This window comes from Cylas formicarius, unplaced genomic scaffold (assembly GCF_029955315.1).
Source record: "Cylas formicarius isolate icCylForm1 unplaced genomic scaffold, icCylForm1.1 PGA_scaffold_7__23_contigs__length_41026272, whole genome shotgun sequence".
Lineage (NCBI taxonomy): Eukaryota > Metazoa > Arthropoda > Insecta > Coleoptera > Brentidae > Cylas > Cylas formicarius.
Window position 1 is genome coordinate 33,950,828 of NW_026844352.1, and position 24,591 is coordinate 33,975,418.

Genomic DNA, 24,591 nt, shown 5'->3' on the forward strand with positions numbered 1-24,591 from the left:
TCACAGCGAATTAAAGCTGCCGACGATCCTCCTCAACTTCCCCACAAAGTTTAGCTTCTCCGACACTTTCTCCCCTACCAGCTTCTGTTCCGAAGAGAACGGTTTGAGCGAGTGGCCTTGTGTCGTTGGCCAAGAAGCCCTCACGTTCACCTGATGCGAGGAACTCAACAGGTGCACGTCAGCAGACGCAGTCGTGAAGCTGGGATTCAGAAGTGCTTCCAGCCTAGCCATTTCCTTCTCTAACGACTCCAACCTGGATTTGTGCACCTTGTTTTGGATCTCGAGTCGCCACACTATCTCCGTTGGATCTTCCGCGATGAACCTCCTCGTGTTCGACTGAATCTTCAAGCCCATCGCCTGCATGATACCTTCCTCGGCGTCCCTTTTATCCGAGACGGATTTAAATTTGGGCAGGATCAGCAAGAATAGAGTCACGGTGGAGCTGGACAGAATGCTGAGGTTTCTGACCGCGTAGCTGACTACGACGTAGTCGTCAACTATGTCGAAGAGAACGACGAGGAGGGCGCAAAACACAGCACTGTAGACGCAGATGCCGATATACTGGGAGTCGTTCAGGGCTTGTATTTTGACGTGTCGTGTTTTCCACGCCACGTAGACGCTCATCAGCAGGACGATGCCCTTGTAGCCAAAAAGGGCTACGTGCCAACCTACGGTGTTGCGACACTGGCACAACGCTACCTGGAACGTCAGGCCAGAGTCAATGACCGGCGACGTCATAAGACATTAAATAAACACCAAACGTTAATGAGCAACTACTATTTGACTTCCTCTTCTTCCATGGGATTATTGATTTACCTGTGGTTCATAGACGACTCCTCGGTTCACGGAACTAGACTCCATCGGCAAGCTGTGGAGGTGACGGTGCAACGGGTCCATTTCGAGCCAGAGAAACATGACGGCTGCGTCGGCGATCAAAGCGATCGAGATCAGAGCGATGAGCTGGTTGTCTCTGAGAAATTTCCCCCGGAGAAGGACGACATTGGCGTCCGTAAAGAGCCGATGGACACGGTAACTCTTCGCGAATATCGAACCGAACGTTAATGAGAAACCGGCAGAGAGAAGATAAGTCCGGATCTGGAGCGAGAGTTTTAATTTTTTAACGGAACAACATACGAAGTAGACCAGATAAAGGAAGCGCCATTAGGAATATTGGTGGTGGCTTTTTGAATAAGACATGGTTCACGCTTACCGAACACGTGGCGTCGAAGAACGGCTCGGCTTCTGGCAAGACGTCACTCAATCTGGACAAGATAACTGACACGTAGACGCAGATGCAACCGACCGCAGCCAACACGTTCAGTTTCGGACTGGATAACTGAAAATGAGAAAACTGACGATCCACAAAACAATAAAACATCTTCCAAAAAAGGATGGGGGCCGATCACATTTCGCTACAACGTCTTTTTATACAAAGTTTAATTTTTGCGGATCCACCATCAATTTTTCTCAATGCGGCCCTGATATTCTGATATGAAACTCTGTTCGGGGGGTTAAAATTGGTTTAAAGGTGTTTTTTTCGAAGGAAACGATGCTCACACATGACTCACCCTTTTGGTGGCTTCGGAGCAAAAGGAATATAGAAAAAAAAACAAAATTGGAAAGCGAAACGTTAATGCCCAAAAAGATGGTTTGAGATCTAAATATATAGAGAATTGTATTGGATACCTACACACACGCAAAAACAGTTCTGTTTGTTGGGTGAGTTATTGGTACATTTTAACTAACGGTAGATCAAGGAGCCCTTTTGAGGTTTTCACCTGAACTACCCTAGATATATTATCGGGACTGGGATAGATTTTCATAATACGACCTAATACCCAGCGCAGAGAAGGTTGATTGATATCTTTGATAACAACGAGCGAATTGACTCTGGGGGTCCAACACTCCGGACACATTCCACTTATTGCGACGTTGTAACGTGTTGAGGGACTTTCTAGAGACCACCTTTTCAAAAAAAAATTGGTGAATCTGTTAGATCAATTGAAACACCCGAGGTCGTTTGGATCGGGACTGATTTCACAGAGAGGACGGGAATATAAAGCAACCTCACGTTTGGCTTATACAGTGGAAATCTCCTCAAAAGACAACATCTGTCGGCCAATTACGTGGGGCAGTTGGGAATTTACGGACTTTACTCCTAACTCCCACAAATCTCAAAAATGGAGCGCAAAGGGGGGTATTGAAGGGTCATGTAATAATTAAGTCCTCGGCAGAAGACCGCATGTAAGAAAGGATCATTTTATTTGCGCCAATAAACCTTGGTCGTTGTACATATCGTTACACCTTCCTCGATGAGCTACAAAACGTATGGAGGCAGCCAAAAAGACCTCCAAAGACAGATTGTAAGCATACAGATAAACAAACAAATACAGCCCTTTTGGATTCCCTAGCGGCTAAACATAGTTATGAATACTTGGGACACGCGTACCTTGGGTAGAGATAGGTCAGCCATGAAAGGAGGAAATGGGGTCGATTTTACACGAGCACATCTATAGCATATTGAAAGAACCGAGCGTATAGCGCGGTTAAATGTTAAGATCCAAAATTGCTGACGCAGGAGGTATTGGACAAGGATAACCATGCTTTTAATGGCACCACGATTCTATAATAAACGTGGTCAAACGAACATCTTTATCAATATAAAGCGACGCTGGAATCAGGCAATTTGAAAAGAAGTAAGGCATCACAGACTTCGAGTTTTGGCACAGACACAATTTAAATGTGACACGCTTCACCTTTTGCATATAATACGCTGACAAAAGCCTGGGATAGGGTTCATATAGCTAGGATGGGACTGCAATGCAGACCGTAGATCACGATACATAAACTATACGAATCTTCACAACATTTTTTGATCCTTGAAATCCTCTTCATCGACCGCAATTTTCCTAAACATTTGAAGAATGGCGGTACTAAAATCAATTGGACAGAACCGGAAAGTGAGTAGAGTCTTGAAGACGTCATTCTGTAGCTTTGGACGCGATAGAAAAACATCATTCAAACTCAAGTTGTGAGGTCCTTTACAAGAACCATCAAAAACAACTCTGATTTTGGAGGAAACGTTGTCATCTTTCAATACACAATGATGGAGAAAGAAATACGAGAAAGTTTCATTGGTATTGAAAAGCAGCATGCCACGTTGATCTAAATAATCTTTCATAAAGTGACGATATTGGTTATATGCAATTATATTCTAATTAAGCCTGGATTCTAATAAATTAAAACGACATTGGACTTGGTCTCTCTTAGGTTGGAAATAGGGATTCAGAAGGTAAACATACTATATAACCACCATCAGGTTTCCTAGGTCAAGGCCAAGAAATCTTCACATTGTTGCTCGTCAGGGGTCAAGTGAGGAACACATGCAAGTTCCCAGTACTTTCGTATCACTGTTGGTATTAATTCGGGTACCGCCTGGAAAGGACGTACACAAAGAAATAAAATCATTGAACAGTTCTAATGAGGGATTGTTTTTGACAGTTTCTCCCCCATTTCGGGGTTACATTGCATACACATAAGAATAAGAAACTTTACTTTACAAGTGTTCCTAACCTCTCTAAAAGAAGAGGAGATTTCTCACCTAAGTTTAAGACGATAACGAGGTTACAACTTTTTTTGTAGTCACTGTTATCGCTTCGGCAAAAAATATTTCAGTGTACGTTTCGTACACATAATAAGGGGTTTTAGAAGTTTACCGCCTTTTTAAACTGCTCAATCGGTTCACTGGCAAAAAGATGGGCCCTCTAGTACCACAATTTGATTGAAATTAACTTTTACGGTAGATGAAATGAGAAAATCAATGCTGAAAATTATTTATTTTTGCTAAATTATGGTGGTGGTTACCCGGATCTCCGCTAGTGAACTAATTTAAAAGTTTTAAATGGACTCAAAGTAAGTGTCAAATACCGCCAGAATATAATTTGCCGATAATTATTGCAGTTCTAAAATATTCAAACATTAAAAAAATGTTATACCACTTTATCTTAAAAAACTTTCACTTTAGTAACGGTTTTTATTTCAACAATAATATAATTTTAATAGGTCCATTTTTGCAATTATGCCCAAAAACGTTCAAAAACACCTTGACAAAACTCTTCACACTTCAAGGCGTTAAGCTCACAGACGATAAAAAACGATGGACCCGCATGTAAAAAAGAGGTTTCAACTACCAGAAATTTCTGCAAGAATAGATATAATTTATGAATAATGAAGAAATAACGAATGAACCATGACTCGCAAAAAACGCTGCCGCTAGTCGATCTTACTTAGAGCCAGGTACGCCCTTGATAAAAAATTCTTTAAAAAAATTCAAATACTTCTAAATAAAAAAATATAATATCCTACAGACTCGAATTTTTTAACTGGATCTCGTATAAAAAACGTTTCAAGCATATAACATTTAACATTTTTTACCAAAACTTTTCAACTGTAAATTTCTCGTTCTCTGTAGGGGTCTGCCTTATTTGTGGGTTTTGTCAATTATATTCAAAAAATTAAAATTGTACAATCTGATTTTGTATTCGTATGTTTAGCAAAGTTTAAAAAAATGTTCAGAGAAATTATTTCATTTGGTGAACTAATTGTAATATTTAAATAATATGCATTAACAGAAAACAAAAGTTTTAAAATTCATTTTTCTATAGGTGACTCGTTAAAGTGTATTCATTTCTATGTCACGGGCGGCCAGCCTACAAGGCTAACTCAAATTAATTTACTATACCGTGCTCAACCTGCAAAACAGTACCTACAAGTATGTCAATCAAAATTATAAATACTAATTGAAATTTACAAGTTTTTAGCAGATAACACTACGAGGTAAAATGTACTTTAAATTTTTACGTTGGTTTTAAATCACGAGTGTATATCATAAACAAGTCAAAAATAAACTTCTATAGGTTATTAACGAAATACATAAAAGAAAATATATTTTTTACACTTAAGGTCGTACTATGATGCAGTATAGTGGGCAAAACAGTAAACATACTTTGATATCCAAACCTTTCACTGTGGAAAAGATTTCTCCCCATGGCTGTAAGTAACCCCGTAAGTCACTAAAAGCATCGAAAGACGCTCTGTACAAGTTTGAACAAGGGCAAAAAGAACTAAGATTTCTTAAGTGTTTCATTTTGTTTTTTAAATTAAAACGCATAATATTAAAAAACAACAGTACAAGGATCAAGCAACAAAAACCCAACTCAAGAACATTAGGATGGATACTATACTATCTAAACATTTCAATTGGTAATACAGGGAAGAAACTGTGGTTTTGTCAACAAGGGCAGCAACGCCGCAAGACGCTCGAAAGTCAGCTGGTGACAATTTAAAAGCAAATAAGAATATGGAAAACGTATAATGGTAACGCCGTAATGTTTATCAAGTGTAACGGCGCTGCACGGCGGTCTTTTGCATAGGTAGCTGTGGATTTTTGTTGCCTATTCTAAAATGTAACGCCATCTAAGCGAATATAACAGAAGTATATTCTTCAAAAGTGACTTATAATCACATAAAACTGTTGTTTCGCTTATTTGTTAGTTAGTCAGTTGAATACGCTCTCGCGGTAAACTATTAATTTTGTAGTTTTGAAAAATAAAGTTTTTAAAAAGAGCCTTTCGGTTTCCTGTTAGAAAAGTCATGTTAAAGCGCCTTTGACGTCACGCAAATTTCTAACGGGAAAAACTGCAAAAAATTAGTTATAGTGATTCTAAAAATATTATTAAAGAGTGCAAATGACAAAGGGGGTATGTGCCATTTTTTAATATATTAGCATTTTGCGTTAGAATTGCAGTACGTTTCTAGCCGCATGTCCTGAGAAAAGGAATATCTGCCTATCGTAATTAAAACATTGTTGTAAATTTAAATAGTTTTTCTTGATTATCTCAAAAATTTAAATTTGGCACATACCCCCTTTGGCATGATTCAACTGTTGTAGACAAACGGAAGGATAAGGTTTTCTTGGATGTTTCTATAAAATTTAAATTGCTGCGCCCATTCTGCACCCACTGCCTGATCAAATAAAAATAATGAGTTATAATAATTAATATTTTTAGCCCCTTTTTAAATTCAGAAACTCAGAAAAAATACAAAACACAAAACGCGGTTGTGGCACATATGACTGTCAAAATGTCGAAATCTCAAAATGTTTTCACGTCGACTTCAAAACAATCCGAAACCTGATTTGAAAACATAAATCCAAAATTAGTTTTGAAAACGAGTTGGCTCACAAGTATACGTTGTAAATGTTCCGGTTACTACAAGTCACCTGCAGCGATGAAGCCGTCGCTCAATTATCGGAAGAGTTACAGATAGATGCGTTAACTCACCTTGACGTATTTAAGTCGGCGAAACCTTAAATTAAAGTACAAAAATGCGGCCGACAAACACACCCCCAGAAACGCGAGGCCGGAGACGAAACAGTAAAGAGCTTTCGGGATGGTGATGGTACGCAGTTTCAGTATTCTTCGGGCGATCGGCACCGGTTTATTCTTCCAGGAAATTGGGACGCAGAAAGGACAGTTGAAGTTGAGACGATCGGCGATAGAATCGTAGAACGCGATGGGGATTGGTTTTCCATCTGAAAATTACGCCGGTATCAAGTAGCACGGACGGACTGAGCGTTCGATCACGACGTCTCGACACGCACGTCACCAAACCCGGTCCCCTCATCTTTATTTTCGCACTCAAAAAGAAATTACGGAGCACATCCATCAATTACGTCGCACGAATTTAATGACTTTTGAAGTTTCAATACTTTAGATTTACATACGCGCCATTTCGAAGCGTATGACCCTCCCCTTATTACACGGTGTCGTTTTTCGTTGACCTCATCTTAATGGTTATTAGTCCCTAACGTAATTTATCATTCCTCAAGTTTTGCGATCAGTTGCTTCATGAAACGATCGCAGATATTGCATTAGGGAATCATGGAGCAATATTTATACCGGTTGATTGGTTCATGAACGTATATATTGGAGAATTGAGTTAATTCTCAATTATTTTAGCATTATATGCATATGAAGAGTGGTTAAAAAACATATTCAAATTTTTGTACTTTCTTGGAAATACGAGATATAGTCGTACTATTTTTAAAATTAAAATGACAGATTTACCAATTGCAATACATTCCCTATCAAGCACTTGGTAAAATATGTAAAAGAAAACGTTTACGTTGTATAGTGTTTATTAACACTGGTTTTTTATGAAAGGAAAGACGGCACAAACAGAAATGTCGTAACCATTTTGGTGATTTTGCATTTTTTGAAACCCTTTGCAGTTCGGTTAGATGAGCCAACTTAACGAAAAGGTGAAAACTGATCTGGATATGGAAAATCACAAATTTTGATACACAAACTATACTTGTGTTTTTTTAATGGAGCATTATGTATCTATTAATTATTTCACTAGGCTCGTTATCAGTTTTTCAAAATTATGTAATATATGAGAAGTATTTCAAAGTCAAAGCATATATTTTCAATTTTGAATGTTATTTTAATTTCTGCATCCTCTTCCTTCTGGTATGGTTCATGTTAACCCAAGATATAATAATTATGGAAAATTGGATATAATGGGGTGTATTATCACTGTGCATTTGCCCACACACATACACACACACACGCACGCACGCACAGGTTTATTTTGACAGCGGTGACACGTATTTAACTATGGAATTTGAGTAAAAAAAAAAAGGATTTTACCCAAAAACTGCCTAAGTCACTCAAACTAGACATAACGCCGCTGTTATATTATATGTTATAAATTTGTTGTTAAGTATCAATAAAAATATCGACAAATTATTAGGAAGTTTCATCTTGAAAATTTAAATATTTTTATGACCTTTTAACATAATATTCTAATATTCGAATAACAATCATAATTATTGTCCTAAAACATAAATGTTGTCTTGTTAGATAGGTGTGTATCCAACAAACATATCGACAAATTCTTAGGTGGAAGTTACAGTTTGAAAATATTTTTCTATTCATTTGAGGTTATGTTGCAATGTTCAAGTAATAAAAACAATTACAAAAGTAATAATTACGCTTAAGCAAGATATATCATTCTGAATTATAGCAATATACAACAAACATTCGAATATGGATGTTTTTTCTTGACATTTTAAGGGGGTATCGAGTCAAATTGATTTACCTCGGATTTGGCGGAGCACGAGGTCCCCTATTCGGTCGGCCCCCTTGAACCGGACAGGTCCCTGAAAATTAACAATAAAAACATCGTCTCCTGTTCCGGCGCGCAAATACGATTAAGTCACTTTAGTTAATGAAATGTTCGCATTTCTGACGAGAAAAAATGGCTACATTAAACGTGACCGCCACGTGGAATGGGAATTCAGAGATTTGCTTTAACGGTCGCGGTTTTTCCTTTTCATTAGGCTGTTGTCTTGGGAGCATTTTTTTCTCGCTGTTACTTCGTTTTAATTTTTATTTGAGCGTTTTTTTTTAATCACGTCATTGTATAGTAAATTGCTATATATTATATTGAATATATAGGGTGTTCCGAAATTGTTGCATTAATTATTAACTATTTAATTAACCACCAAAAATTGAAACAAAAAGAACTGATCTAAACCCCTCATCTCAACGAACTGTCGACGACTCACCAGACAGGACCTCAACATTGTAATCAGCGAATCGGAGAAACCAAATTTTTGAGATGCCTTTTCAATCAGTAAGTGAAGATCTATCTGGTAAAACGCTTTGTGGAAGTCGGTGTATATCACGTCAACTTGACCTTGCTTGTTCACGGAGTCACAGACATACAAAGACAGGGAGCATAAGTTGGTGATGATCTTTTCCAATTTGAGCAAAAATAAATTTATTTAATATATTCTCGAATATTTTAGAAAAACACAAGATCGAAAGAACGATCACCTTTTTTGAGAGTAGGATAAACTTTGATAATTTTCCAAGGTTCTGGATAAACACCCGTTTCAAGTATCAGGTTAAAAATGTGACATAAAGAAGCACACAGCGCGTGGAAACAGTTTCTCACGATAAAACTTGGTATGCCATCAGGACCGCCAGTAATTTTGCTAAAATAAATAATAACAATATTTTAATTTTGTTAATATAAATAATAATATAAAATAAATAAAACTAAAATTCTTGCATGTAATCAATTCTTCTACCAACGAAAAATCCGACAGTAGAAATCTATAAGCAACCTTACAATCTTAACCGCGACTCAGGCCTCTACCTGTCACCAGTCATCCGAGACGTTCTTTATGCCCCTCATTTAGCCCCGCCCCCCTCAAACAATATATAAGCAGGTACAGAGTAAAATGCGAGCCAGCTTCAGTCAAGCTTTGAAGAAGCCAACAGGATGATTGGTGAAACGTCAGCAAGTTCGATTCAATAAAAACTGACGCAGAAGGAATCCAGAACTTTTACAAAAAGTATTACAATAGCCTGTGGACGTTTCTTTGAAAAAAAAATTGAAAAGTTTAGAAAAATGTCAGTACACAATTTCTTTAAAAAACTGTTGGTCGACCAAAAAAATTAAAAACGATTATTATAAAATACGTCAATTAAGTCAAAAAAGTTTCAGTTGAGTCATTTTTTTATAGCTTTCGAATAGAAGCCAGAAGAGCGTCTTTTTTGTTCTTCAATTCTGTGATTAGAATCTTCAAAAACATTTACTCTTCGATGGGTTTCTATTTTTATGGTTTCCATACGTCAGTTTCTTCCTTATAAGACATTTCAAGGACTAAATAACTTTTGATCAAATTCGACCCTTCCGCGCACGAAAATAAGTGGTCTGGCTCGTTCTCCTTTGACTCGTGCTAAATTTACCGACAGAACGCGGAAAAGTGCGAGCCGCCCGAAGTTCGACAACTTAGGTTCGTGACTCGCGATTCAGGCGAATGAGATCCCGCCTTAAGACAATTGCTCGTTTTTAATGCAGCGCTTCAAATCGTAAACATATAACAAACATTTTTCTTGTTCTCAGTTGCGGTTGCTACAATTTTACATTAAGTTTAGCTATTTAATTAAAACATCCGGCTAATAAAAACTACGTATATTAAGGGTCCAAAATTAAATAACAATCTTCAAAAACAAAAGTCCACTATCGTCACGGCTACCACCCCAATAGTTTTGGTTACTTGTATTTATATATTATTATTTTACCTGGCTTAATAATGGCAGAAAAACAAATCTCACTAAGGAATTAAATTTAAAAAAATATATATAAAAAAATAATTTCTAATCGTGAAGAAAGTTCGTACCGACAAGCCGACAAACGCCAAATTGCGCATGCTTTCCATGAAATCGCAGGCCATATCCTTCCTATGGTACCCGAACTTGTCGAGAGAATCCACCCGACTGCTAGCCATAATCAGTGCCATGGCCCATACCGCATCGTACGCCTGCCTCGCCCATTTCCCGTACATGGGCACTTCTCCCGCCTCCTCCGGTACCTATGGTCACCACCGCCATGGTAAAAAGAAACGACTTTACCTTTCAGCAAACGCTTACCGTATTCTCATCTTCGAGAGACTCTCGAGATGAGCTCAATATTACCCCCTCCGTAGCGATTCGCAAGTGAGCGCACTCGCCATCAGACGTCCACCATTTGGTATGGTGCTCGTGCAAGATCCAGACGTACTCGTCGCCGCGCATGTCCAAATCGTGAGCCGCGCAGAACACTTTGGGAGCCATCTCCGAAGAAAAACTGCCTATTATGATCCTTATGTCGGTGTTCTTGGAAAATATAAGTGACTCTTTTAGGATATTAATTTAATATTAAGTTAACATTAGTTATTTTAACCAATCTAACCATTACGCGCTTACAGTTTTCATGTACGAACCAGTTTGAGATAACTCGAGTAGAATAAATAGAAAAAAAATAACATTGAAAATTTAACCTTATTATTCATATTGAAATTGCAAAAAAAGTCATTTTATTTTAGTTTTTGCAAATTTTGTAAACCAGGATGTGTTAGTGTTTACTTTTGATTTAATAAAAATTATGTGGGTTTTTTAAATATTTTTCCTTTCATGTGTCCGAGGTAAAGCTAGGAACGACAATGGAAAGTTATAATTTTGTAACATAATGTAGAGTAATTTCGTTAGAGCAGGTACCGTTTTCAATATCTCCATATCTCAAATAGTTTTGAATCCACGTCAGTAATTTAACCATGTGGTTACACATGCAGTATACTATCCCAAACTGGATGTCCTATTTTAAAAATTCACCATTGCAATTTTTGGTCGTAATTGACGGTACCAAATTTTTGTACGGTACCATATTTATGAGACGTACGATTCAAGCAAAAAGAACAAAGAAAATAATTGAACGAGAAAGATTTTAGATAAAAAACGAGTATATAACAAAACCAAAAAGAAAAATGAAGAGTCATCAACAAGCAATGATATTTCATATTGATGAAAGGGAAGACGGAGAAGTGAAATGTTATTAGAATGACTGAATCAAATCCTAGAGGGGAAATATTTTAAAATATGTACCCTTTGTGGCAAGAAAATATTCCCGAAACAGCTAAGCTCCGCTCGTGTCAAATAAACTCATGAATCAAATACCGTTTACCGCACTTGTTGCATAATATACTATTTTAGGCTGATTGTTTTGACTTGTCGTCCAATGTTATTGATTACCTGATATTAAATGAATATATTAATTATTTCTTTGGGATTTAATTTTATTTCATTTAAAAGAAAGAAAAAGAACTCCTACCCTAAATTACCATTTACGGTCTGATCTCCGCATAACTAACCTTTAACACCTTGAGCTGATCCTTGTAATTTTCCGCGGAAAAAGAGACCGTGAAAACTGCGGTCACATTTTCTCGTTCCAGATCGACGACGAAGTGGTTTATCGGGAAAAGATACGCACTCTCGGTTTCAGTGAATGTGATCACTACTTGCCACGCGAAAGCTTTGATCAGATGGATCTTGGCTAGGTTGTGTGACGAATCGGGTAAGGCTGTGCGGAAGAACAGAGGAAATTTTAGGCGGTCACTCAGCGAAGGTGACGTCGATCCGTAAGATACCTGAAACGAGCGTAGTATAGTCTGTTTGACCGCGAGAGAGAGATAGAGAGAGAGAGAGAAATAAAAGGTTTAGGGGTGCACCAATAAGACCTGTTCTTTTGCGAAACTCATCGGTTTAAGTGGCAATGTTTTACATATAGGACGACATAATTACCAGGAAAAAGAACCTGGAATTTTACGATAAAGAAACTTATCATTATTTTATTTATTTATAATTTTATTTAGGCTTTTTTTTAATTTTTTCTAAATACTTACAAATACATAATGAACAGTGTGTTCATTTTACCTTGTTTTTGCGGGATATCTCAGTCATTATTTGAGATATAACGGAATCTTGTAGGCCTTTTTACGTAGAATCCAGATTTCTTTTAGAAGATGTACTTTCTAAGATACAAGTTAAAGATATATTTTTTTAAATTTCGTTCCGCTTTTCAAGAATGTAAATGGTAAAACTTAACCTCTATAAACATATCTGAGTACGCCACTGAATTCTGGACATCATCCAGGTAAATTACCAAAGAAGAATTCGAAAATTGTGTGCTTGAGCAGTTTTTTCATAGTTTACTATTTTTTGTATATATACCTATTTTTTTGTAATCAAATAATAGTAACTATAATATGTTAATTTAAAGAAAATTAGGATTTAAAGCAAGTATATTTTTAAACTGTCATTTACTACTTGACGTACATCACGATAAGTGTGACCTAGAATTTCCATAGTTCAACTTTCTTCCTCTGTCATTGCCGTTCCTTGACGTGGAAATTAACAACATTTAGGCAGTTTATTATCAACATACATAGCAACTATATCTATAAAATGCAAACAAAATGTTTAGCAATTTTTTCGATTTTTTTGATTTTGTTTTCTGGGGTTTTTCAAGTTTACAGTTCCCCAAGGACTTGGGGCAAGTGTAAATACGGTGTCTAATTCACTTAATATAGATTGTAGATTTAATGGGGCAACCGAAAATAAAAGCGGAAATGAAATATAATAAAAACTCTTTAATATCAAAATATGATGTTGAAACAAATGCCGATATCTGGAGCAGGCAAACACCGTTTTATTTGTTTCCTATTTATAATAGAAATGCCATCGATACCCGGCTAATAAAACTGGGACCTCAACCGTCTGGAAATTTTCCTTCTAAATACGTTTCGAAAACTTTTTAGATGTAAGGATTTCATCAATTCTTCTTCTTCGCGAAACTCAGTTACTTCGTCTTCCACGTTATAATCATAATCTGAGGTATTTATTTCTATTGCTGTTGGCCTCTCTTCATCTTCGTCTGTCTCTTCATTATATGTGGCTTTTTGTTTCAGTTTTTAACCCCTTTCTTAGCCCTTGGATCTTGTTTTTTATTTATTTTATTTGCCTGTTCCTTCAATTGTTCTACTGCTTTCACAAATGTAACAACCTCGACCCCGGGCATATTCTATTTCTTCCTGGGTTTGGCATCTGTTTAATATGTTGCAAAAGTATTGTCTCAAAACTTTTGAGTCCATTAAGTGCTGACTTTGGTTTTTCCAACATTGAAATTGCCTCTATATTGCTCAGAGCTTGTCGATTGCATTGCCGAATAGAAAAAGAAGTGAGAAACAGTGATGTTGGCTGCCGAATTGCTGTGGGTGCTGTTGAATTAGAAAATTAATTGAATGGTCTCTTGTTACAAAGTATCGAACGTTTCAACGGGAATCACATCATTATTAAATGGATATACACCTTTTTCAAATGCTTTTGATAAGTAGTACAGGACTTACATCTAACGAGATTTTTGAAATAACAGTGCAGAACATAGATTTAAGTAGTTTCCTGCCATAAGGATGACATCATTCGCTATTGATTCTTCTATTAACGGAATTTCAATACGACAAGTGTGCCGTCATATTCATTGCAAATATTTTGTTTCTTACTCATGCCCATGTAGCCTTTTGCTATTTTGTATGTTGATGCACCTTTATACAATGTTAACGCTCCACTTTTTATAGCTCGTACTGCCTCTTTTAAGTCATTCTTGCTGTAAGCTTGCGAATATAGCGACAGAGAAAAATTAATCAGTCGAAATTACAGGGGCAAGTGTAACCTGTCATGTTTCGCGCTTGCCCCAGGTGTGAAGTGTAAACCGAAAAAATAAAGATGGTGATTTCAAAGACGTAGGATTTAACACCGGAATCCAAATGATATACCTGGTAAAGTAGTTACCGAAAACTGCGATAAAAACAACAAGCTTTTTGGAAATAAATTGTATTTAATTATGCACGTGCTGATTTCACAGCTGGTTGAAAATATAGCGCAACTACTGAGGACATAAAAGTTCTCGTTGCGGCATTTATTAAAGGTTCTGATAGACCGTCGGGATTATAGATAGCGTATTTAAGAAAATATTTACGGACACATTAATAGGGGTTATACTTGCCCCGTATTTGCACTGACCCACGTGTACCCTATATATTTAAACATTTTTGTAAAGCATATAAAAAGTACAACTAAAAAAATACATATACACTGTGTTTCATTAAAAAGCTCGTATCTTAGAAATAATATCATGCATGCTTCTGAATTCTACGTAAAAAGATCTATAAGGCTCTCTAAGTATCTTTGATAATAACTGATGTACCTCATCAAGAGTTAAATTAAAGATAGGGCCCCATTTGTTTACTTTATTTAGAAGCGAGCAGACTATATTTATACCTGGAGAATGTTCCAGTAGGGAACGACGTGAGCCAGTGTCTCGCTGACGTTCGAACAGCCCGCCCCCAGGAGCATGAGTATAGTTTTATCGGAATAGAGCGCGTGGAACAATCTGTCAACTGCTACCCCAGGATCGCACTGGAAGCAACACCCTTAGATGGTTTATCAGGCGAAATTTCCCCATTAGTGGAAGAGAATGTTAATTTTCATGGCATAGCATTCAAGTTTTTTTTAAGTGCAAAAAATACAGGGAATTGCAACGAAGTTATGTAGCATCGGGACGCGTGTTAATTTTAAAAATTACTACAAGAAAATGTCAAAGTTGTCGCACGCTATCTTATTACGTGTGTTATAACACAATTCGATATACTCTTCCTAAAAAAGAAGAAAAGAAAAAAAAGTTTTTAAAGCAAAATAAAATAATGCCTTTTTAAAAGACAAATATGCTTTCTCCATATCATTTTCTTCTCTGATACGCGGCACACGGCACACGGCATACCTTCGTATCATTAACTAGCAGGATGATTTTGTAGCCCGGCACCAAACTTAACCGGTTCACATGCTTGACGGCCATCTCGGCTGCCACCAACTCCTCACTCGTTCCCCTCCCCCCGGTAAGGTCGAACAACCCCAAAATATACACCTCTCGATCGAAATTTAACTCGTCGACCACGACGTTCGACGCGTTGAACGTCTTCAGAGCGTCGCGAACTCGAAACGTCGTCGTTCGATCACTGAACGCCAGGTTTGATTCATTATCGATATGCACCCAACTAAAATTGTTACGGTCAAAATAATATAGTTGGCCGCGATTCGGAACGTCATTCTTTAACGATCTTAAGTAAACCACCAGAGCCAACGCAATAAAAATTGCGCACAAGGACCGTTGCTGCGGATGCATCATCGAAGAACAAATGACGGCTACTAAAAAAAATTAGGGCTCCCTAAGATCGGAACTGAGCCCGTAGGGTTTTTTCGAAAGCCACTTCAACGTGCGCGGCTGATCTCGCCAACGCGGCACTTTTCTTGCCTTTCGACGTCCTCACCCCATTCATTAACCGCGTCTTTTGTGGATTCGCGGGGCACTTGATTTTCCGATACACGTACTTTATTACAGGCCTCTGCGGCGTAAAAGTGAGATTTTAATTTCGTTATTGGGTACAAATGAAAAGAATATCTCGCACTTCGTCGAGATAGTGGACGATTAGGCGACTGTGACGGATGAAGAATCACGGACGAAATCTAAATATTTGGCTGAAATTCTCTACACTCTACACCTATGATTTAAGCGTGAAGATGTAATATGGACCACTCCGACCACAATAGTTTAACGTAATCGCATGTGGCTTGCTTAGTGTAAGTATCATAAATAAAAATAAGCAACGCGTTAAAATTTTTATAATGATAGATGTTCAAGTTACAGGTTCGTGCCTGCGTCCGGCCCTGCTGGTCGATAAAATCGGGAAGATAACTCCCCGACCCCAGATACCGCTTCACGAGTGTCGAACCAGTCTAACGTAGATTAGCCCGATACTCAATAGGCTGATAATTCATTAATTTCGCCGACTTTCAGCCCCAATTTCGTTCAACCTCATTCCGGTGTTGGTCCGCTCCCTAAATCGACGCAAAACGAGCGAGTACGGTCCTGGCACGGGGCCACATAATCCCACTTCACTTCCCAGCACAACAGGTCAACCGTCAACCTGGAATCGGCTCGAAAAGCGGTCATCAGAATGTGTACAGGTGTTTTTTAATGTGGCTACGCGTCGCTGCTACCATTTTCCCTCACGTTTTTACTTAGGTAAGTATCGGATTGAACACGGAAAATTGTGTGGAATACGTTCCCGTACAGGTTATGTGCGGGTTCCGTAATGTTTTGGTATTTGGTGCGTGAATCGAACGCGAAATAAAAGTGCCGTGTGTGCCCGATTGGGAGCAGAGACCGCCGCCCGTTCGTAGCTATCCTCGTTTCCCAAATAACGTTACTTTTGTCGTCGACGTGTAAGTATAGGATCCGGGCTCTGTGGTCAGTGCTTTTGCGAGTATGGCTTTCGCCGACTTTGTGAATTATTTGACGCAATTTTATTTTGATCGCTAGGAAATTAGGCGCACCGAGAGTTCCCAAATACTTGTTACCAAATGCGTTTTGCAATCTGCGTTGAGCAATTCGTGTACGTGTTGCCAAACAGCCCGTGATTGTCTCGGCGTTTTCGATACTGTGCGGGGTTGCCCCCTTTCGCACGAACAATAATGTAAAATAATATCGCATCGCTGATACAAAATTTTTCTTAGTTTTTTTTTTGTGATTTAACTTAGATATATACATTTTTTAATATCGCAATACAAAAAGAAGTTCGTTAGAACGGTAAACAGAAAAGGTAGTCTTTCTTCGTTCGTATGACGTCACGGCGTGTCCCGGGTCGCTTCGAATTTAAACTACTATTACACTGTTTTCGGGGGTACGCAGGTGTTCATGGAATCGCTCACCAGCCATAACTCCAGCCGCGGAACCAGGTGATCATGGCCAACACTGCCGCCGAAACGGAGGCAGATTCGGGTAGTGGCGTAGCGACGTTACAGCAACAGGACGACGAGAACGACAATGAAGAGAGGGTGACCGCTTCCAATATCACCAATTACGATTCGTCTGAGGGCGCCAGCAAGTGCAATCGGTAAGAGAGCTACGCGCACTAATAATAGGAAATATAGTGAACAAAAATAGCACGATTCGGCGCACATCTTTTATTACTGAAAAAATAATAATAATAAACTAAAACTACCATCTTCGCAATGCCACGATTAATATCAGATTCACAGAAATCGATTCCTTGCGCAGTATTTTTTGTCTTTTCTCTTTTACTTAGCACCGTTATAATAAAACAACTTGTTTTTTTGTAGATCCTTAACACTCTGTATTTCGGGAACAAAGGAATTAGACCATACATTTATGTGCACTTTTTTTCATTTAAAATCAACTTGCACAAACTGTTGGGAGTTGGTCACCAAAAAACGGGTCCAGAGTGTCGTGTTAGTGTCTCTTGGAGGTCTTACTGCAAAGTGGTGTGGGAAATTCCTGGATCGGCCTAACAGGATCTGGATCCATTAAAATTCCTCTATCAATCATAATATAACCTAAATATTTTGTAGATCTGGAGGCAATATGAATTTACTTTTATTTAAAGTTGTTGTAAAATCGTCCAAGGGCGTTATGAAGGTTGTAAACAATTGAATCTCTTTACTTAGTTTAATTTAGTAAAATCCGCTTGTGAAACCTAACTTTGTAAAAAATTCAGAACCAGTGCATGTTCTATTATTGGAAGGGAAAAGTATGGCCTCACGAAGCTCTCATTCAGTTTAGTGTAATCACAACAAAGACGGGTCCCTTTCTTGACACAAACTATAGGGCTAACCCAATTCAATTGGCTCTATTATACCTAATTTTAATAGTCTTTCAGTTTCTATTTTTAACTTGGGCATAACCAAACTTTAATATTGAATTTCTACCTAGAATAGGTTGTCTTAATTTCTTTATCACATTAACAGTGTCATTGTTAGAAACGCCTTCATTTCAAAAATTTATTTTAAGCTTGCGAACAGTGTCCAGTTTATGGTCATCCGCTGCTCCAATGGAATCACAACTTATAATTTTGTTTATACTCACTCCGTAGCTTTTCATATGGAAACCAATTCACGTCTGCACCACTGTCAATAAAAAATGGCATCTGGAACTTTTTATCCATTGTAATGTCAACATACCAACGGTTTTTGTAATCCATGTATACCTGTCCAATGAATGGATCATCCTTTGTCACCACATTTATGGAAGCTTTGTCAAACCTTTTTTCTTGCATCTGACACTCCAATGACCTTTCTTGTTACATGTTCTGCAAACTGAGAACTTGGCTGAACATTGTTCCCTACCCTTTCATGTCCCAATGCCGCAGTGTGCACATGTCTTGTCTGCCTCGTTTTCTTTTATCCTAGTTGACTGCTTTGGCCAGAACTTCTTCCTTTCATCGCCCCGGAATAAGGGCTCACAACATTCACCGTGCTTTCTTGTCGCATGATCCTATTCTGGGTGTCATGGTAATCTGTACAGCTTTTTCCAATATGAGTTTCTCATTTATGCATTCTCTCACTCACTTTGACATCTGAGATATGAATGACAATTCAGTTCAGACTTAGCTCTTCTTTTAGTGTCCTATAGTTACAATGTCCTCCAACAGATTCACCTAGTCATTGCACCCTCAAATTAAACCTCTCGAAAAATTCTTTTGGGAATAAAATCATTACCAAATATTTGCAAAATTTCTAGGAAACTCTCGCCGCCGATTAATTGTTTTTGTAGCAGTATTTCTTCAGTGTCATTTCCCATTAGGTAAACAAAAACGTTAGTTTTGTATTTATCGGCTTTCCTGGCAAAACCACTGACTGTTATATAGCGTTTTCTCTTTTCTTCCACTGTGGCTATGAAAAATTTAATTCGCTTGATGCCGTCATATTGGCAAACCTCAGCGCGCTGTGCCCCTTGTACTGGGTCTTGGTTGGTTAACACTTCGTTCACCGGTTTTTCCCGTTTTTACCGCGTGAAGTTGACTCTCATGTAGGTTAGGTTTTTTTCGGCCTTCAAAATCTTGGGATTTTTGCGTTCGAACACTCTTCATCCATAAACTTTTACATGCGATGGAACACCACTGCCACCATGTCATATTGTGTCTCTTGTAGGTCTTAATTCAAAGTCCCGCAAAGGGATAATCATTTCATTATAGTCCCAAAAGGTTAGTAGTGGGAACCGCCATTTATTATCTAACCGCCCATTCCACGTCCGCTTACCTGGTATCTATGATTGCATGTTTTTCAACTGTAAATACCTCAAAAAACGTACGAAAAAGAAACCAAATGTGAAATTTGGCTTATAAGATTGACTAATGCTTTTCTCTGCAAGCCCAACTGACCTGAACTGACCCAATAAATTTTAGGGCTCCCCTACTTCATTTACGCTTTTCTTGACGACTTTGCCCGGTGTAAACTTGTAAACATATAATAATGATTCCCTTTAGCAGCCGACAATCCATTTACTATCACTTTATAACAATAAACTTTGAACCGAGTAAAAAGAAAACAGCCTTTCCCCGCTTCAAAAGCGGACCATCCCGCCTTGAACCGGCGTGAAAAGCAAAAACAGCGTGGTCGGTAACACATTAAAAGATACTTTCTAACCGTAAATAACCAACAACATTTAAATCACAGATATTGACATAACTCAAAGTTTAGGGTTAGGTTTTTCTTCTTCCTTTGCTTCTCGGCTGCTAGGATCATTTTTTTATTTTATTGTCATCGTTAGTCCCGATATTTTTTTACATTTTCACAAATCGTTGTTTATAACTTCGCACCGCAGGCCCGCAGGTAACTTAAACGGTTAGTCGTAGTAATCGCAATCGGACGTATATCCACGGCTCCGCCCGCTTACGTCACGACGTTCCCAGGTGCGATTTCGAGGCGGTGTCGTCCTCGGCGTTGTCCGCCCACGTGACGCAGCTTCATCCAGCGACCAGCGAGACCGACATGGAAGCGGAAAACAACAACCCCCCCGCTGACCGTATGCACCGCAAGATGTTCGAGTGTGACGTGTGCAATATGAAGTTCTCCAACGGGGCGAATATGCGCAGACACAAGATGCGTCACACGGGCGTCAAACCGTACGAATGCAGGGTGTGTCAGAAACGCTTCTTTCGCAAGGATCATCTCGCCGAACATTTCACCACTCATACCAAGACGTTGCCTTATCACTGCCCGATTTGCAACCGCGGGTTCCAGAGGCAGATCGCGATGCGCGCGCACTTCCAAAACGAGCACGTAGGCCAGCACGACCTCGTCAAGTCGTGTCCTTTGTGCAACTATAGGGGTGGGTCCATGAAGAGTCTGCGGATACACTTTTTTAACAGGTTAGATCGTCTTGGTTTTAGCATAGCACAATGTCCATGTTTTCTAATGGAAATAATAATTTATCAAAAAAAAGACAATATAATTTCAAATACAATAAAATTTCAACACCACAAATCAAATTTTGACAAAAAGGACACGCTCTCGAAAGTTAGCCTAATCACAAATAAGTTACTGGATATTTAGTTGTAAATTTTTACAAAACTGGCAAATTGAATTTTTTCTTTTCCTGTTTCTGAAAAAAAGTTGAAATTGTTATTAAAACCCTAGAAATGTCCGGGATGTGTGAGGAAGCCTTAAAATTGTATCCTCTTTATGTTTCTGCTTTTAACCCTACACATAGATAAAGAAAGTTTTATTTTTAACAGGAGCGTACATTTTAAAATTGATTTCAGAGATTTTTATAATTGCGCTTCCAGGGAAAGCACGCGGCGAATCAGGGATTTCTCAGTTTTACACTAAAAATCCGTTTATAAAAATTAAATCTGTTTGAATAAATATAACCAATAAAGTAATGTAACCTTGAAACCACAATTTACTTTAGGTGGTAGTCTTCTTTGACATTTTTTTAAATTTATAAAGTAATCTATAAAGCTGAAATTAAATAAATGAAGTAAAAAAAAAACAAAAAGGTTTTTTCCACAAGTTTGAATAGTCATTCAGCTACTAGAGGCCTTGGCTAATGCCGATAATACAGCAAGTAATAAAGCAACTATGAAAAATTTTTAGAGAAGTCCACTCGACGTGCGCATGCGCGAGATTTAAAACGTGTTTTTTAACCAGTGACCTAGCGACATTCAACAATCAACATGGCCGCTGGCAGATCGTCAATAAGTTTGGATGCGGCATTTTCACGCCATTTTTCTGTTCTGGAAAAACGAGTTAAGCGTGTGGAAATAGCTTTTTAGAAAGAAAATGAAGTGCAGGTTACTGGGTGAAATGTATAAAGGCATTCCCTTCTCTACGAAAATATGAATTAGTTCTGCGGCGCATTAATTTTTACCGTAGTAGGGCCACCATATTATCTATTAGTTATATGGTGTAATTACAAAAAAACCTCTTTATTTTTTTTTTTATATAATTTGCCTCCTTTCGAACCTCTGACACTCAGTTTAACTCGGCAGACACGGCATCGACTTGGACAATCCCGGCCCGCCCGGTTCCCAATCGCAATTGATAGCAGCGGCGGCCCAACAGGGCTTCCCTGAGGGCGCGCTCAGCTCGCTGAACCACCTCAACAGTAACCTGTCGGTGTCGGTGACCACCGGTGCCACCTATAGCGACTCAGGCGACTCGACCGGCGCTCGTTCGACCGACAACGCGACCCCACCCATGCACTTCCTCACCCCACACGTCGAGATCTCCATGGCGGACGCACCCCTTTCCGACGACCGACCTAGGTCGGACCAAGGTGGGGGCGGGGAAGCATCGCAGATCAACGGCGACTGTCCGAATTCCCCGCAATCGGCGGACTCGAATTCGAACGCACCATCCAGCAGTCACATCCAGAGTAACTCATTGAGGATGGAACAGGAGACGAGCATCACGCCCTCTATATCGCTTATACCGATTAAGCAGGAACCTGCGGAGGAATACGGAGACCACGGACCGAAGAGAAATGGATCATCGAATCCGGGGAACTCCCCATCGAACAGCGTGCAGTCGGCCACCTCCAGCAGCCTCAGCTCGTTGATTAAGGTATGCCGCGGCCGATTGGAGTAGGGAAATATCAAATTTTTTCCTATTTGGGACGAGAATTACGCTCAAATATTAAAGGCTAGCACGATAAGTTTGTTTTTGGAAGGAAGGCCCACACTGTCTAGTTTTTATTTTTCGCCCCGCCTATTTGATACTCCCTTATAGACGATGCGAAGCATTAGCGGCACCACGTCGGCGTTTTTGTCGCTATTATTTAAACTACATATTCTGCCAACCGCCAAAATTGTACATTCAAAAAAATTTTGTTAAAAATTTCTTTTTTCATTTAACATTTCTTCATTTCGAAAAAACTTTTCAGTAAAGGTGTTTCTTACGAACAAGTTCTAAAAAATATAATTTCTTATATAAAATCCTTGTTTAAAAAGTAACATTTCTGACATAACTGTTGCCAAATCATACTGTCAATACAATCTTGATGTTACATTACAACCCCAATTCTGGTTAGTTTTCTACTACTTCCCATATCGGGTTTCATTGACTTTAACAAATTAGGTTATGTAACCCTTAAAGAAAAAGGAAGAAATGGTGGCTAAAAACTTTTGCTTGGGCAGTTTGACCCATTTAAATCTTTGCAGAATAACGATGGTTTTTATGCTCATTAAATATCTCAGTTTAAATTTTAATTAATTAACGTGAAAAGTGAAACCTAAAAAACCTGCGTTACCGTAACTCAACTAGTGACGTTTATAAAAAAAAAGGCAGTTGGATTACGACTAAACACCCCGTATATAGGTGTCGCCGCTAAAAAGTCTGCTGCGGGACGACTTAAAACGCCGTATCATATCGAAAAGCAACACGGGCGGAGGCGGCGCCCGCGCCGCTTCCCGTTCTGCCGCCGGCTCGCCCAACAACAACAATTCGGACGCGTCGCCGACAGAGGGCGCGACGACGACGAACGGAGCGATTACGTCGACAGGGTCGGACCAGCCCGGCGAATCGCTCTTGTGGCGCGCGATCGGCAAGCAAAGGTCGGGGCTGCAGTGTATCTTTTGCGGCATCGGGTTCCCAGATCAAACGCTCTACTTCCTGCACAAGGGTTGCCACTCGGACGCTAACCCGTGGAAGTGTAACATATGCGGGGAGCAGTGTTGCAATGTCTACGAGTTCAACTCGCATTTACTCAGCAAGAGTCATCAGTGACCCCGCTGACTGGAAATTAGTCGGTTTATATTTCCGGGCGATACCTTAGGGCGCGTCCCTAATCCGCAATTCGCCGTCCGTTCCGCCAATGCGGATTTTCCCTGCCCACGTCGCCGTACTTATTTATTTACCGATTTTTTGAAAACATTCCAGACGCTTCCCACCTTTTTTAACATTAAGTTGACTCAGTTTTCGTTTTTTTATAATTTAACGTGAAACAAATATTAGGAAGCGCGACGACTATTTTTGTTAAATTAACATTTTCCTTTGTTATTTGATTTTTTGCCGTTTGTTCCTCTGTTTTTTCGTCATCTCTAATTTTTTTCTGTTCTCCTTCGCGTAGGAAATTTTGTCCGGTCTGGATGACAAGTTTCTTGCGGAGAAAATAAATTTTGCTCAAAAAAAGAAAAACAAGCGCCTGACAAAGTGAACCTTATATATAATTAAAACAAAACAAATTATACTCGCGATATTATTTTGTCGCTTAAAAGTGCCTAATAAGAAAGTAACCAAGACACGAAATCATTGTCCGTCCATGTTGTTGAATTTTATATAAATATTTAATAGATTTATATACACTATAGAACGTTTTCATATTTTTATTAGTGTAATGATTCGCTTGTTAGATAGGATACTTTTTTTATTATTTAGAATAATCGTTTAGGTTAGTTCGGCCCTAAGCGAAACGATGAAAAAAAACGCATACATTCCACTTTCAAGACCTCCCATGTAAACAAACATTCCGGCATATGAGCTGCCTCCAGTGCAATGGTTTGTTTTCGTTTTATTAAATTCCACGGGATACCGCGGAAATCGCTGTACCTACTTCATATTATATTTATTTTTTAATTTATACACTGTTTTGTAAAATACAATTTGTATTTTTGGTGAATGGGATAATAAATTTAAGGTTTACGTGTTTTATCTGCCGTTTTTTTATCGATAATGCTGTCTATGTCTTGTTGAAATTAAATTGGTCTTTGATTGGCAATGTTTTCCACTGGCAAATGCGGTATCACGACCGTTAATTTATGGTAATATTAATTTTTCCAGTAGAGAC

The 24,591-nt window shown here is 38.7% G+C and overlaps 2 protein-coding genes across 6 annotated transcripts; one reads left to right on the top strand and one right to left on the bottom strand.

Moving 5' to 3' along the window:
• LOC132705133 (gamma-aminobutyric acid type B receptor subunit 2) lies at positions 1–16,458 on the bottom strand. Its single transcript, XM_060675566.1, has 12 exons — positions 16,371–16,458; positions 15,760–15,850; positions 15,229–15,502; positions 14,730–14,867; positions 11,765–12,040; positions 10,509–10,733; positions 10,259–10,450; positions 8,164–8,224; positions 6,342–6,592; positions 1,211–1,336; positions 817–1,095; positions 1–699 (listed from the first exon to the last, which is right to left on the bottom strand). Exons 1-12 carry the CDS (start codon positions 16,456–16,458, stop codon positions 1–3), a joined length of 2,700 nt encoding a protein of 899 aa, XP_060531549.1.
• Positions 16,134–24,444, top strand: LOC132704934 (zinc finger protein 236). 5 transcript variants are annotated; one of them, XM_060675278.1, is made up of 6 exons: positions 16,134–16,246; positions 16,303–16,530; positions 17,197–17,401; positions 20,153–20,674; positions 21,797–22,370; positions 23,124–24,444. In XM_060675278.1, the coding sequence occupies exons 3-6, from the start codon at positions 17,250–17,252 to the stop codon at positions 23,529–23,531; spliced, it is 1,656 nt and encodes a 551-aa protein (XP_060531261.1). In that variant the 5' UTR covers positions 16,134–16,246; positions 16,303–16,530; positions 17,197–17,249; the 3' UTR covers positions 23,532–24,444. The 5 variants fall into 5 exon arrangements, with proteins under 5 accessions (XP_060531261.1, XP_060531259.1, XP_060531263.1 ...); XM_060675276.1 differs by lacking the exon at positions 16,134–16,246 and having other exon boundaries at positions 16,249–16,530; XM_060675280.1 differs by lacking the exon at positions 16,134–16,246 and having other exon boundaries at positions 16,251–16,530; positions 20,216–20,674.
• The last annotated feature ends 147 nt before the right edge of the window (positions 24,445–24,591 follow it).

Excerpts from the sequence above, each read along its gene's own strand:
- LOC132705133 (XM_060675566.1), bottom strand. The coding sequence starts at position 16,458 with ATGACCGCTTTTCGAGCCGATTCCAGGTTGACGGTTGACCTGTTGTGC. Across the intron at positions 14,868-15,228 it reads TGCTAGTTAATGATACGAAG|TGCGATCCTGGGGTAGCAGT; the intron begins GTATGCCGTGTG and ends TGTTGCTTCCAG. Across the intron at positions 6,593-8,163 it reads CGTGCTCCGCCAAATCCGAG|ATGGAAAACCAATCCCCATC; the intron begins GTAAATCAATTT and ends CGTAATTTTCAG.
- LOC132704934 (XM_060675278.1), top strand. The coding sequence starts at position 17,250 with ATGGCCAACACTGCCGCCGAAACGGAGGCAGATTCGGGTAGTGGCGTA. Across the intron at positions 17,402-20,152 it reads GGCGCCAGCAAGTGCAATCG|TCGTAGTAATCGCAATCGGA; the intron begins GTAAGAGAGCTA and ends TTAAACGGTTAG. Across the intron at positions 20,675-21,796 it reads CGGATACACTTTTTTAACAG|ACACGGCATCGACTTGGACA; the intron begins GTTAGATCGTCT and ends TTAACTCGGCAG.